General features: G+C 54.6%; 1 protein-coding gene across 3 annotated transcripts in view; it reads right to left on the bottom strand.

Annotated features, from left to right (window-relative positions):
* Nucleotides 1-14,297: 14,297 nt before the first annotated feature.
* The window catches only part of LOC140427645 (lysozyme C-1-like), a 125,999-nt gene continuing 124,999 nt past the window's right edge, over nucleotides 14,298-15,297 (bottom strand). For all 3 annotated transcript variants that reach the window (XR_011948580.1, XR_011948581.1, XM_072513094.1), the window contains one exon: nucleotides 14,298-14,471. Coding sequence is in view for 1 of the 3 variants with exons in the window: in XM_072513094.1 (XP_072369195.1) it covers nucleotides 14,417-14,471 (55 nt within the window). In the remaining 2 variants the exon portion in view is untranslated. The remainder of the gene's footprint in view (nucleotides 14,472-15,297) is intronic.

The raw sequence follows: 15,297 nt of genomic DNA, 5'->3' as shown, positions 1-15,297 counted from the left end.
GAACCACCGGTTCGCCCCAGGAAGAACAGGTGGAGGGTTTTCGGGGTGGCACAGGGCAGGGATACGAAGGTTGGGGTCCTGTTTGTGAACGGGAAGTTCGTGAGCCTGGGTGAGCTGGATGAGAAGTATGGACTCCCCCCGGGGAACACCTTCAGGTACTTACAGGTAAGGGCGTTTGCCAGATGGCTGGTGGTGGAATTCCCGCGGCTACTGCCACACACAGTACAGGACAGGGTGCTCTCAGGGGGGTGGGTGGGAGTGGGGAAGATCTCGGAAACTTATCAGGTGATGCAGGAGGAGGAGGAGGCCTCGGCGGTGGAGTTGAAAGGTAAGTGGGAGGAGGAGTTGGGAGAGGAGATCGAAGAGGGGACGTGGGCAGATGCCCTAGGGAGGGTGAATTCTTCCTCTTCGTGCGCGAGGCTCAGCCAGTTTAAGGTGCTGCACAGGGCACACATGACCGGGACAAGGACGAGCCGGTTCTTTGGGGGTGAGGACAGGTGTGTTAGGTGCTCAGGGAACCCAGCAAATCACACCCATATGTTCTGGGCATGCCCAGCGCTGGAGGAATTTTGGAAGGGCGTAGCGAGCACGGTGTCGAGGGTGGTAGGACCCAGGGTCAGACCGGGCTGGGGGCTCGCAATATTTGGGGAGGCAGAGGAGCCGGGAGTGCAGGAGGTGAAAGAGGCCGGAATTCTGGCCTTTGCGTCCCAGGTAGCCCGGCGAAGGATTCTCCTTCAGTGGAAGGATGCGAGGCCCCCAAGCGTGGAATCCTGGATCAGCGATATGGCGGGGTTCATTAAATTGGAGCGGGTGAAATTCGCCTTGAGAGGGTCGGTACAAGGGTTCTTTAGGCGGTGGCAACCGTTCTTAGACTTTCTGGCAGAACGATAGACATTGGTCAATGGCAGCAGCAGCTCGGGGGGTGGGGGGGGGGGGGTGTTTACTTTATTTTTGTTTATGTTATTTACACTGGAGGATCTGAGGGGGTGTGTACACCTGTTGTGTTAAGTCGGGGTGTTAATGTTAATTTATTATTTAGGTACGGGGGAAGGGGTTTGGGGGGTTGCTTTTTTAGATTGTGTTTTGTACTTAACCCTGTTGGGTTCTTTTTTCTTTCTCATTTTGTTCTTGATATTTTATGAAAACCTTCAATAAAAATTATTTTTTAAAAAAAGGAAATGTTGAAATTTTTAGCATATAGTTTAGATGTGTGAAGGAATGTGTTCTTAGTAAGTTCTGGTACAACATTTACAAAGCTAATCAAATAACTGAGAATGAATATTACGGTAAACATTTTACAGATCTTAATATTTATACGCGCGCTTCAGATGTGATGCGTGGATCCAACTTTTCTTTCCTTAGTATTGCGCAAAACATTGATGTACTGATTTTTAAAAATTGATATCATGATTACATAATTCAGTAATAAACAATTAATAATAATAATTTCATGTATACAAATAAAATGATTATACAGTAAAATAACTGAAGTTTAGTATATGATTTAGTAATAAATTATTAATAATAATTCACTAATAAATGAATAATAATGCAGTAAATAATAGTTCAACAGAAACTTTCCATTTTGATGTTATTGGCTGGTGGTGCATATGAATAAATATGAGCCATGTGGAATGGTGGGGCACTGTGGGTAGTCATGCATTCGCCAAAGTATCTGATCAGCAACATTAGTACGTGAATGATAAGTCCAAATATGCAAAATAGGAAAAGTTCCTTAATGATGTTAATTCCTGTGCCACCCAACCAATGGAAAGTCAACCCCAAAGAGTAATCAAAAAGTTGGTCAAGTTTTTTAAAACTTTGTATTGGATGTGAATTGCCAAGTCTTTGACATCTTCAGGATTATACACAAAAGCCTGTTGAAAAGGTTAATTTTCCTACAGAAACAAAAAGGGCGTGGAGCTTTAATATATGTCACTTAAATGGACTGGGAGTAAAAGTTGGATTACTGCCAAATTCCCCTTATCAATTGTCTTAGAACAATGTGTTCTCTTGGAACATAGATTTGCTTTTAATAAAAATTGTTTTTTTTAAAGAAAACAGCTTCCACATTGTCTGAATTTTAATTTCCAAGCTAATTTTAAACATTTATTTTAAAATATCAAACACAATAACTTATTAAATATATGACTGAACCAATCTTGCGCTGAATGAACTTGGTTTTCTGTAGATAAATTTTTCGACTCTGTTAAAGGAAGCACAGCTAACCAGATTTGTTAATTTCTTAAAATTAATAAAGCAATATTCAAAATAATGACAGTTTTCTCAAATTATCAGTTCTTGGCAACTTTTTAGCGATACGTGACTTGGGGCACATCCCTGTACCCAGGAGGCGGGCCTTCATCGTAGGGGACCAGTTTGTAATCATGAAATCTGAAACTCGCAAAATGGCCGTCTTCAACACGAGAAAGGAATTCCATATTTCTTCTGGACAGATTTGTCGTTAACGGAGGAGGATAGGCAATGATTGACGTGCTTTTTTTAAGCTGTTGCGGTTTCGGACTGAGGTCAGGGTAGGAACAATTTAAAGCTGTCGACAGTTCTGGTTTTAAACCAGTGACAAAATGGGTTTTTGATAGATCTTTTACATGGTTTAAAACCCAGGCTGTTGTCTTTATCACTTCAACTCCAAGCTGTTTGGTGCTTAATGGGTTAAGTTGTATTTCACCTCGTTTGCCACGAGGCTCGTTGCTCAACCAAATATGTTTTTCTTGTTTATAAATCTCACAGTCTTTAAAGCTGCCGTGAGAGGCTTTTGGATCGGGGCAGCAGCATTTTGTGGTCGGTCTCAGAGTAAGATAACGGTTTGTTCTGGGGTAAAAGTGTCCGTGACAGATAATTCATTTGGCCAGGCCCCCCTTGTGGAACCTCGATCAATGTATTCATTGTTTTCACATCAGTAGCAGCTTGCAATAATGTAGGATTTGTTTTAGATATCACTGGTACATCTTGGGCTTTAGTTAAAATAATTTCAACTCTTCCCGTTGGTGGCGCTGTTTGCTTTGGAGAGTTCAACTGATTTTTTAAAGACAGATTTGAAGGGTATTGAGCTGTTAATTTGTCTGTCAATAATTTGTTATGACATTTCATGGTGTCCATGTCATTTTCCAAAATACATTTTTCCTCAAGTAACTGGCAATTTTGACTTTTAAGACCATAATTTTCTGATATTAACTGTTGAAGTTTGGATTCTGAGTCAGTATTTTTACGTTGTAATTCACCAATTTGAAATGATTGTTGTTGAACTTTAAAGGTTTCATTTTCCAATAATGTTTTAATCTGATCACATTGTTCAAGTTTAGATTTTGCATCTCGTAATTCTTCAACAAGTGCTGCTAGTTGGTCTTTAGTGGACTTAAGGTCATGATCGAATTTAGTTTTTGTGATTGTCTCTTGATGTTTTTGGAGCTGCGCCATTACTGCAAAAGACCATTTCATATGTTTTCCTCTAGTTAAGCGTGTGGTTTTTCCCCATGCCTTCTTGATATTATCAAGGGACCACTGTCCTTTGAGGATATTCAATTTTTCTTGCAACTTCAGACAGTCCAAATTGTCTACAAATCAAAGATCTAAGATCACCCAATATATTGTCAATAGAGACATCCGGCACAGTGCGACCTCCCTTGGACGTTGTGGGAAGTAGTTCTCTACCATTTGAAGGTCCTGAATCAATTTTAGGAGTCATGTCCGCCATAAACTCGGTCTTACACCTAATTTTTTGGTTGTCAACTATGTGTAATCTGTGTACATTACCACCACTATTCTTTCAGTCCCGTTTTATTTTAGTTTCAACGACCGGCACCCGATTGAATTAACACAGTCTATAAAAAGGTCCTTTCTAGGGGTCGAAGCACTGCTTGATGCGGCTTTAAGACTTTTAATGGGTGAAAAAGATATTTCTTACCCCAGTCTAGCCGTTTTTCTTTGGGTCTTCCGTCCTTCTGGTCTTTCTTCGGTCTGCTGATTTCTTCCTGGCTGGCTCCTCCCATTCTGCTGACTACACCAATTGTAAGAGATCTACCATGCGGATTTAGTGAGGAGCTCGCGACACTAAAACTCAGTAGAAATTGGAGTTAAAACTTCTTGGGTGCAAACAAGAATCAGTAATTGCCTCTATTTGATTACAATTGAGAGTCACTTATAGAACATAGAACTGTACAGCACAGTACAGGCCCTTCGGCCCACGATGTTGTGCCAAACTAGTCTGAAACTAAGATCAAATCAACCTACTCCCAATCATTCTAGTGCACTCCATATGCCTCTCCAATAACCGCTTCAAAGTTCCGAAAGTGTCCGACTACACTACCATAGCTGGGAGTGTAAAACACTTTCTGAGTAAAGAACCTACCTCTGACATCCCTCCTATATCTTCCACCATGAACCTTATAGTTATGCCCCCTTGTAACAGCTACATCCACCCGAGGAAAAAGTCGCTGAACGTCCGCTCGATCTATCCCTCTCGTCATCTTATACACCTCAATTAAGTCACCTCTCATCCTCCTTCACTCCAATGAGAAAAGCCCTAGCTCCCTCAACCTTTCCTCAGAAGACCCACCCACCAATCCAGGCAGCATCCTGGTAAATCTCCTTTGCACCCTTTCCAATGCTTCCACATCCTTCCTATAATGAGGTGACCAGAACTGCACACAATACTCCAAATATGGTCGAACCAAGGTCTTGTACAGTTGCAGCATAACCTCACGGCTCTTAAACTCAATTCCCCTGTTAATGAATGCTAACACACTATAGGCCTTCTTCACAGCTCTATCCACTTGGGTGGCAACTTTCAGAGATCTATGGACATGAACTCCGACATCTCTCTGTTCCTCCACATTCTTCAGAACCCTGTCGTTAACCCTGTAATCCGCATTCAAATTTGTCCGACCAAAATGAATCATCTCACACTTATCAGGGTTAAACGCCATCTGCCACTTTTCAGCCCAGCTCTGCATCCTATCAATGTCTCTTTGCAGCCTACAACATCCCTCCACATTATCCACTGCTCCACCAGCGGAGCTGGGGGTCGGCGTGGGGCGGCCACCGGAGAAGTGACGGCACGGCCGCAGGTGGTGGTGGAGGGTCGCAGGAGCCGTTGGTGGGTGCGCGCCGAGGGGGAGGGGGATAAGGCTGGGGGAGAGAGAGGGGCTGGGGCGGAGGGAGGGCCTGGAGGGGAGGGGGAGAGGGGAGGGGCTGGGGGAGAAGGGGCTGGGGAGGAGGGAGGGGCTGGGGGGGAGGGAGGGGCTGGGGGGAGGGAGGGGCTGGGGAGAGGGGGGGAGGGGCAGGTGGAGGGGCTCGGGGGGAGTGAGGGGTTGGAGAGGATGTGTGATGGAGAGGGCCCGTGATGGAGAGGGTGCGTGCCGGGGCGGAGAGGGGGGGTGGGGTGGTTAGGGAGGGGGGGTGGTTAGGGAGGGTGTGTGCCGGGGAGGAGGGGGGGGGTTGGGGAGGGTGCATGCCGGGGAGGTGGGGGTTTGGGAGGGTGCCTGCCGGGGAGGGGGGGGGGGTGTTGAGGAGAGTGCGTGCCGGGGAGGGAGGGGTTGGGAAGGGTGCCTGCCGTGGAGGGGGGGGGGGGGTTGGGGAGGGTGCGTGCCGGGGAGGGGGGGGGGGGGGTTGGGGAGGGTGCGTGCCGGGGAGGGGGGGATTGGGGAGGGTGCGTGCCGGGGAGGGGGTGGGTTGGGGAGGGTGCGTGCCGGGGAGGGGGGGGTTGGGGAGGGTGCGTGCCGGGGAGTGGGGGGGGTGTTGGGGAGGGTGCGTGCCAGGGCGGAGGGGGGGGGGTTGGGGAGGGTGCGTGCCGGGGAGGGGGGGGTGTTGGGGAGGGTGCCTGCCGGGGAGGGGGGGGGGGGTTGGGGAGGGTGCGTGCCGGGGAGGGGCGGGGTTGCGGAGGGTGCATGCTGGGGAGGGGGGGGGTTGGGGAGGGTGCCTGCCGGGGAGTGGGGGGTGGTTGGGGAGGGTGGGTGCCGGGGAGTGGGGGGGTGTTGGGGAGGGTGCGTGCCGGGGCGGAGGGGGGGGGGGGTTGGGGAGGGTGCGTGCCGGGGAGGCGGGGGGTGTTGGGGAGGGTGCCTGCCGGGGAGGGGGGGGGGTTGGGGAGGGTGCGTGCCGGGGAGGGGCGGGGTTGGGGAGGGTGCATGCTGGGGAGGGGGGGGGTTGGGGAGGGTGCATGCTGGGGAGGGGGGTGGTGTTGGGAAGGGTGCGTGCTGGGGCGGAGGGGGAAGGGAGTTGGGGAGGGTGCGTTCCGGGGAGGGGCGGGGTTGGGGAGGGTGCATGCTGGGGAGGGGGGGGTTGGGGAGGGTGCATGCCCGGGAGGGGGGTGGTGTTGGGGAGGGTGCGTGCCGGGGCGGAGGGGGGGGGGGTTGGGGAGGGTGCGTGCCGGGGAGGGGAGGGGTGTTGGGGAGGGTGCATGCCGGGGCGGAGGGGGGGGGGGAGTTGGGGAGGGTGTGTGCCGGGGCGGGGGGGGGGGGGGTTGGGGAGGGTGCGTGCCGGGGCGGAGGGGGGGGAGTTGGGGAAGGTGCGTGCCGGGGCGGAGGGCGGGGGGGGGGGGGGGTTGGGGAGGGTGCGTGCCGGGGAGGGGGGTGGTTGGGGAGGGTGCCTGCCGGGGCGGAGGGGGGGTTGGGTTGGGGAGGGTGCGTGCCGGGGAGGGGGGGGCGGTGTTGGGGAGGGTGCGTCCCGGGGCGGAGGGGGGGGGGGAGTTGGGGAGGGTGCGTGCCGGGGCGGAGGGGGGGGGGATTGGGGAGGGTGCGTGCCGGGGCGGAGGGGGGGGGGCGTTGGGGAGGGTGCGTGCCGGGACGGAGGGGGGGGGAGTTGGGGAAGGTGCGTGCCGGGGCGGAGGGGGGGGGGGTGTTGGGGAGGGTGCGTGCCGGGGAGGGGGGGGGGGGTGTTGGGGAGGGTGCATGCCGGGGCGGAGGGGGGGGGAGATGGGGAGGGTGTGTGCCGGGGCGGAGGGGGGGGGGGGGGGTTGGGGAGGGTGCGTGCCGGGGCGGAGGGGGGGGAGTTGGGGAAGGTGCGTGCCGGGGCGGAGGGCGGGGGGGGGGGGTTGGGGAGGGTGCGTGCCGGGGAGGGGGGTGGTTGGGGAGGGTGCGTGCCGGGGCGGAGGGGGGGGGTGGGGAGGGTGCGTGCCGGGGAGGGGGGGGGTGTTGGGGAGGGTGCGTGCCAGGGATTGGGGGGTGTTGGGGAGGGTGTATGCTGGGGAGGGGGGGGGTTGGGGAGGGTGCGTGCTGGGGAGGGGGGGTGGTGGTGTCCGCCTGGCCATGTGGCATCTGGCAACAGTCGCGACCATGCAGCCCATGGCACCTGGCTGGGGGCTACGTGCAATGGTGATATGTCGTCTACCCCACCCCCGCCCCCCCCCACCTCCACCCCCCACCCCCCACCCCCTGCAGGCCGTTATGTTTGGTCATCACCCAGCGATGTTGGCCGCCGTGGCGGGAGCCGCACTTCTACATGTTGCCCTGGGGGAGCTGGAACAGGAGCGTGCCAGGGAGGCGGCGGAGGCTGCCGCAGAGGAGCGTGCCACAGGGAGGCAGGTGGCAGCCACCCAGGCTGGAGGGCCACCCTCACGACAGGACGAGGTGGAGGAGGAGGTGGTGGTGGTGCCATGGCAACGGAGACGCCCGATGAGGCCCCGTGTGTACCCGCCCCGATCGTCGTACGAGCACCTCACGGACCGGGAATGCAGGAGGAGACTCCGGATGAGCCAGGAAACCGTCGCCCATATCTGCCACCTGGTGGCACACCTGGCACCGCGTGGCTCTGGGAGAGGACACCCTCTCCCCGTGGCCGTCAAGGTTACGGTGGCCCTGAACCTTTACGCCATAGGGTCATTCCAGGCACCGAGTGGGAACCTGTCCGGCATCTCGCAGGCATCGGTGCACCGGTGCATCCGGGCAGTGACAGACGCCCTATATGCCATTGCGGACCGCTACATCCAGTTCCCTGTGCACCGGGCCAGCCAGGATGCCCATGGCCCAGGGGGCGATGGATGGGATGCACGTCGCGGTGCGGCCACCTGCGGATAACAGGGCCGTGTTCACGAATAGGAAGAGGATCTATTCCATGAACATTCAGGTGGTCTGCGACAAGCTGATAGCCGCCCGGGTCACAGACCAGGGCGGGTGTGGGAATCGCTGAGTATGGGCACAGACTGAACACCACGGCACCAGCCTACCACCCTCACCCCACCCAACCAACACCAACCACCCTCACCCCACCCACCCAACACCAACCACCCTCACCCCATCCACCCAACACCAACCACCCTCACCCCAGCCACCCAACACCAACCACCCTCACCCCAACCACCCAACACCAACCACCCTCACCCCAGCCACCCAACACCAACCACCCTCACCCACCCACCCAACACCAACAACCCTCACCCCATCCACCCAACACCAACCACCCTCACCCCACCCACCCACCACCAACCACCCTCACCCCATCCACCCAACACCAACCACCCTCACCCCATCCACTCAACACCAACCACCCTCACCCCACCCACCCACCACCAACCACCCTCACCCCATCCACCCAACACCAACCACCCTCACCCCATCCACTCAACACCAACCACCCTCACCCCACCCACCCAACACCAACCACCCTCACCCCGCCCACCCAACACCAACCACCCGCACCCCAACCACCCAACACCACCACCCGCACCCCACCCACTCACCACCAACCACCCTCACCCCACCCACCCAACACCAACTACCCTCACCCCACCCACCCAACACCAACCACCCTCACCCCACCCGCATGCACACCACCCCTCCATTGCACATCCACCTGCGGCACAACGGGCCGGGCTCACACGGTCGCCGGTGGACGCGTGTCTATTGCAGGCCATGGAGGATGATGACAACCCGCCCAGCGATGAGCTCCGGTCTCCACATCGTTGGACAATGTCTGATCCATGGCCACAGCACCACCCTCCACCCGGACCGTCCCTGCATGTGGCCGTGACACCGCAGCGCACGGGCCCGTCCTCTGCCCGGGGGGATGGCGAGGGCGACTCGGGGAGAGTGGCGGCACTCTCACCTGAGGCCGACGTTCTATCACCCCTCACACACCCACTGGCGCTCACCTCACACCACACCCCCGCACGCATCGGACGGAGCACAAAGGCAGCTTCTGTAGGTGTGAAAGTGATTTTAATAACAAACAGTTCATACACGTGCCCTAGCCCCAGAACTAATCTGTGCCCTGCACCCATGCCAACTTATTCAGTGTCTAATCTTTTGGCCTATGACTACGTCTAGGTGGTTCCGCAGACGGTACAGCAGAACTGTGATTCCTGCCCTGTGACTAGGGACCCCTTTGGCGGCCGTTTTCTGGGGCGGCCCGGCCTAGGTGGGCCAGGCTGCGGCTCGGGGGACTGGGATGGCGAGCTGCCAGCCTGTCCTGCCCGTTGGCCACCAGATGCACCTGGGAGTGAAGAGGGGAGTCCGAGGTGTCGCGGTGTTCCGGGACCTCCTCTACAGGGGGACCCAGAACGAGCCCCAGCACCTCCTCCCTCGGGGTGCCCGATGGCCCCGGGGCCTCGACATGGGTCGGGGATGCGAACGGACCGAGCACCCGACACCCCCCCGACACCTGGCGCTGCCAGTCCTGGAGGCCCGCCCTGGTATCGACAGGGGTCTGCAGGTTTGCAGCCATGGAGCTGGCCATCCTTGTCTGTGTCTGGGCGACGCCGGCCAGCACCTGGGCAATGCCGCCGATGCCCTCAGCGATGGCCTGCAGAGACTGGGCCATTGCCTGCTGAGACTGGGCCACGGCATTGAGCACCTCTGCAATCTGCTGCTGGCTCTGGCTCATGGCCTCCTGTGAGAGGGCAGTCATGTCCTGGGCCACGAAAGCCCCACACCTTGCATACAGCGACCCATGTCTGACACCGTCGCACCCATTGCCTCCACCGGGGACGCCACCCGTGCGGTGTCAGCCTGGGTGGCTCGCATGACCGGCACCACTATCTGGACTCCTCCACCTTTGTCTGCAGCTGCCGCAAGCCGGCCGTCACCCCCTTCGGCCGTCCCTTGGTCCGTGCCAGCATCGGGTCTATGGGTGGGTGTGGTAACTCCAGGAACCCGGGACCCGTCTGGGCGGCAGATGGTTGCCTGCGCCGGGCTGCCCTCCGACCACCCGGCCCCTCGGCTGCTCCTGCCTCCACCTGCTGTACCGGGACGGCTGTGTTGTGCGCACCAGTGAGTGTCCCAGATGCCTCATCGCTAAATTGCCCAACCGAGGTGAGTGTCTCTGCGATGGTGGAGTGGAGTAATGGCGTGCTCCTCATCCGACCCGAAGTCCGGGGTCACCTGGAGTGGTGATTCCTGTCCATCCTTCCGCTGTGTGTGGGTGCCGTGTGCGTCAGTGTCCTGTGCGTTAGTGTCCTGGGTCGGCTGCGACGGGGGCCCGTTGCTGTGGCTGCCCTCCTCGTCGCTGGGTGTGGCCCGCCGGCGTTGCCGCACTCGCACTAGATCTGGGCGGCGTCCGCCCGGTGCTTCGGGTCTGTCCCTGGCTCGTGGCCGCCCTGAAACGTCCAGTGGGCGTCATATGCCTGATGGGCCACGTCTGTCCTCCCTTCCCCCATATCCCCCACCCCCCAAATCCCTCCTCCCCCAAATCCCCCCTCCCCCCATATCCCCTTCCCCCATATCCCCATATCCCCCTTCCCCCATATCCCCCATATCCCCCTTCCCCCATAGCCCCCTTCCCCCCTATCCCCCATATCCTCCCTTCTCCCATGTCCCCCCTTCCCCCATATCCCCCACCCCATATGGGGGGATATGGGGGAAGGGGGATATGGGGGAAGAGGGGATAAGGGGGAAGGGGGATATGGGGGAAGGGGAGATATGGGGGGATAAGGGGGAGGGGGGATATAGGGGAAGGAGGGATATGGGGGAAGGGGGTATATGGGGGATATGGGGGAAGGGGGGATATGGGGGAAGGGGGATATGGGGAAGGGGATATGGGGGAAGGGGGATATGGGGGAAGGGGGGATAAGGGGGGATAAGGGGGAGGGGGGATATGGGGAAGGAGGGATATGGGGGAAGGGGGTATATGGGGGATATGGGGGAAGGGGGGATATGGGGGAAGGGGGATATGGGGAAGGGGGGATATGAGGGAAGGGGGAATATGGGGGAAGGAGGGATATGGGGAAGGGGATATGGGGGAAGGGGATGTGGGAGAAGGGGGATATGGGGAAGGGGGATATGGGGGAGGGGAAATGGGGGATATAGGGGAAGGGGGGATATAGGGGAAAGGGGGATATGGGGTGTATGGGGGAAGGGTGGGTATGGGGGAAGAGGGGGTATGGGGAAGGGGGATATGTGGGAAGAGGGGATATGGGGGAAGGGGGATTATGGGGGAAGGGGGATATGGGGGAAGGGGGGATATGGGGAAGGGGGATATAGGGGAAGGGGGATATGGGGGAAAGGGGGATATGGGGGGTATAGGGGAAGGGGGTATGGGGGATGAGGGAATATGGGGGAAGGGGGATATGGGGGAAGTGGTGATATGGGGGAAGGGGGGATGGGGAAGGCAGAAAGGGGGGCAGGCAGTGGGGGGTCTCAGTTGGTGCTGCGCCACGGGCTGACATTTTGCCGGTCTTGGGGGGCGTCTTTTGTGCAGTGACGCCACGCGTCCGTGACAGGTGATGCCGTCGCGAATGGCGTCACGCTGCGACTAGCCCATTCTGGGCTGGAGAATTCGCGATGTTTCGTGGGGCCCGACGCCGGAGTGATTCGCGCCGTTTTTGCCGGGTTCGGGCCATCGCGCTGATTCACGGAGAATCCCGCCCCACATCTCAATTGTGCCTATCCCTGACAGTTCCTGTTTCCATCTTATGCTCCCCAATTGTTGCCTAATCGCATCGTAATTACCCTTCCCCCAGTTATAAACCTTGCCCTGCCGTATGTTCCTATCTCTCTCCATTGCTATAGTGAAAGTCACCGAATTGTGGTCACTATCTCCAAAGTGCTCTCCCACAACCAAATCTAACACTTGGCCCGGTTCATTACCCAGTACCAAATCCAATGTGGCCCCGTCTCTTGTCGGTCTATCCACATAGTGTGTGAGGAAACCCTCCTGCACATACTGGTAAAAATAGCCCCACCCAAACTATTCGAATTATAGTGGTTCCAATCAATATTTGGAAAGTTAAAGTCACCCATGACAACTACCCTGTGACTACCGCACCTATCCAAAATCTGCATTGCAATCCTTTCCTCCACATCTCTTTTACTGTTTGGGGACCTATAGAAAACTCCTAACAAAGTGACCGCTCCTTTCCTATTTCTATTTCTACTTAAATCTTATTCTCTAACAAGTCTGGCAAGCAAAAAGGACTTAAAGAGAAGCAACTTGTACACAATTTAACTTTTAAAATAATACCGAAATGGTTTCTTGCTTACGGCAAAACAGCTTGCATTTACTTCAAGAGTTAGAGTGGAAAAGTGAAAGTATGAAGAATAGAGACAGCGAATAGTTTAGATCAAAGTATAGGATGATTCCGGGATAAAGATGGCCGTACGGACCCGCACAGTTATACAAAATCATATCAGTTTTAACCATCTATCTACATCTCTAAGTCATCCTAATTGGGTTGGGCTAGAATCAAGTGAGTTTGATTTGACGGTTCGCTGTCAATCTTCAATGTGCAACATTAGTTTTAAATGTTTCATGTTTGAATACTTGTACATGTTATGGAATGCGATTCTGTGCCAGTATCAAACCCAGTTCAAACTGGATTTCTGCTGACTTCGCTATTATCCACATTGTGGACAATAACGCCTTAATGTTGCTATGGTGTTGCTATGTCCTTGATCTGATAAATGGTACAGCACAAGTACAGTGTCAAACTGACTCTGAAATTATATTTGTCAGAACAATGGCTTTCTCATCTTTGCCCAGTAAAAGTGCAGTTTTAATCTCTACTGCTTATGCGTGAGTCAGGCTTTTTGTGTCTCTGTTGAATTATGTGTTTTAATCAGGACCTGAGGTTATGAGTGCTGAAATCCTTAATTTAAAATGGGTATTTAAAACTGGGGCTTAATATTCACGCTAAATATCTATCTTTTACCTATCAGATGTATTAGGAAATAGTTGGTTTCTACAGCCACCAATGGCTACATTCCACAAATAAATACCTGAAAACTAAACTCGAGGCTTGATATTTTCTGCATTTCTTTATCGATGGCACATTCCTGCAAAATGACTGTCCTGTGTTGGCATCGCTGAGCTTTAGCTGATAGTTGGAAAGAAGTGTTACAAAGCAGAATATTTTCTTGGTTCAGTGAATCAAACGCAATGATGTGGATTATAAGAATTGAATGAAATCAGCCAGAGCTGGTTTATCGTCACCATGGCAGCCTCTCGCTGTAACGCTATTCTGCGCTGATGTCACCATTATGATTGTGTCCAGTGAACGGAATCTGCCACTGCCTGTAGCCAGAGAGAAGAGCTTGTGTGAATCATAGAATCATAGAATTTACAGTGCAGAAGGAGGCCATTCGGCCCATCGAGTCTGCACCGGCTCTTGGAAAGAGCACCCTACCCAAGCCCACACCTCCACCCCATCCCCATAACCCAGTAACCCCACCCAACACGAAGGGCAATTTTGGATACTAAGGGCAATTTATCATGGCCAATCCACCTATCCTGCACATCTTTGGACTGTGGGAGGAAACCGGAGCAGCCGGAGGAAACCCACGCACACACGGGGAGGATGTGCAGACTCCGCACAGACAGTGACCCAAGCCGGAATCGAACCTGGGACCCTGGAGCTGTGAAGCAATTGTGCTATCCACAAGGCTACCGTGCTGCCCGTGAATGCATGGGTGGCAGAGGCTGCACATCTGTGAGAAGTAAAACCAATCGACATTGCGCTGACAGTTTTACAACTTACACCCAACACGAGGCAGTTTTATCTCTGCACCCCCTGCAAAACAATGTCATCCTTGCCTGACGTGAAAAGGTAATGCCTTGAGCTTATGTCAATTCCACAGGTTCTGGCCGTTTCCCTGGTGTGAGGGATTCACAATCGTTCATGGCCACAGACAGTAGATATCGGAGAGATATTTGACTATGGGAAACCTCATCTGATCCTCCATGAGGTTGGTAATTTCCTCTTGATCATCCACCCTCGCTTTGGCCTGATTGGCTGAAGCAGCACTGTGTTGGCCAATGTGGTGAATCCCCAATTGGATCTGAAATATTCACCAATCTAATGCACAGAAAGTGATTATATAACTTATATATTTAGCATCTGCAGGAAAAATATCTTATTGCATCACACTTTTATTGAATTTTAACAATGTCAAGATAAATGCGACAAGTTTTAGACTTGGTTCCAGCAAATGGACCAAAAATCAGAAGTTCTTTCAGCTAGTACAGGCGACACTCAATCCAGAAAATGGCTAAGATCTCGGTTGCGACAATTGTCCTTCCAGCCATACCTGTAAAAGAAAAGAGCATTAGACATGAAAGCACTGGGAGTGGACCATTGATTGTCCATCCTACCCCAGTGGCTTGAACCTGGAACGGGCGACAGTTCCATTATACTGACTGGACTCCCGTGCTTCATCAAGCAGTCATTCATTGGGCTGGATGTCAAAGCAGGAAACATGGCCGCCTGGCCCAAGTAATTGGGGACAGGCCGCATGGCAAGTTCCAGGCAGTGGAAAACCGTAAACAATGAATTTATGAATATATCCACCCTGTCAATGCGCCTCAGGATCGTAAAGGCTTTGATCAAGTTGCATCTTACTCTTCTGAACTCTCATGGATACAACCCTAACCTCTCCAACATTTCCTCCTGGGATACCGCCCACCCCCATCCAGCCCTGTGCGGCCACAAGGTGCCGGGAGAAGCCTCCCGTGAGTTTCCCAACAGACATTGCGCCTCAGAGAACCCACTTAAGCATGCTGATGCTGGATGTAACTGTCTCCTGCCGGATCTAACTGTCTCCTGGCAATGACTGGCCTCCCCGGGGAGAGCCCAGCCTGGCGTCGATGAGTAAAGTACCACACAAACGTGGACTAGGCGGAACTGTGTCTGGGGGTCTCCCAGGACTTTGGAGGCCTGTGTGGGGTCAGGAACAGGGTAGGGTGGCATTCTCGCTCTCCCCTTGACATCTGGGCACCTCGACACTGCCAAGCTTGGACCTTGGCACTGCCACCCTGACATTGTCAAGATGCCTGAGTGGCACTGCTGGGCGAGCAGGAGCACTGACAGGGTGGCACTGCCAAGGGACAGGGACTGAGGGGCACCCATGCAGATGA

This window comes from Scyliorhinus torazame, chromosome 8 (assembly GCF_047496885.1).
Source record: "Scyliorhinus torazame isolate Kashiwa2021f chromosome 8, sScyTor2.1, whole genome shotgun sequence".
In the NCBI taxonomy this organism is placed as follows: Eukaryota; Metazoa; Chordata; class Chondrichthyes; order Carcharhiniformes; family Scyliorhinidae; genus Scyliorhinus; species Scyliorhinus torazame.
The sequence above is the reverse complement of the archived record's forward strand: the minus strand, read 5'-3'. Positions and strand labels throughout refer to the sequence as shown.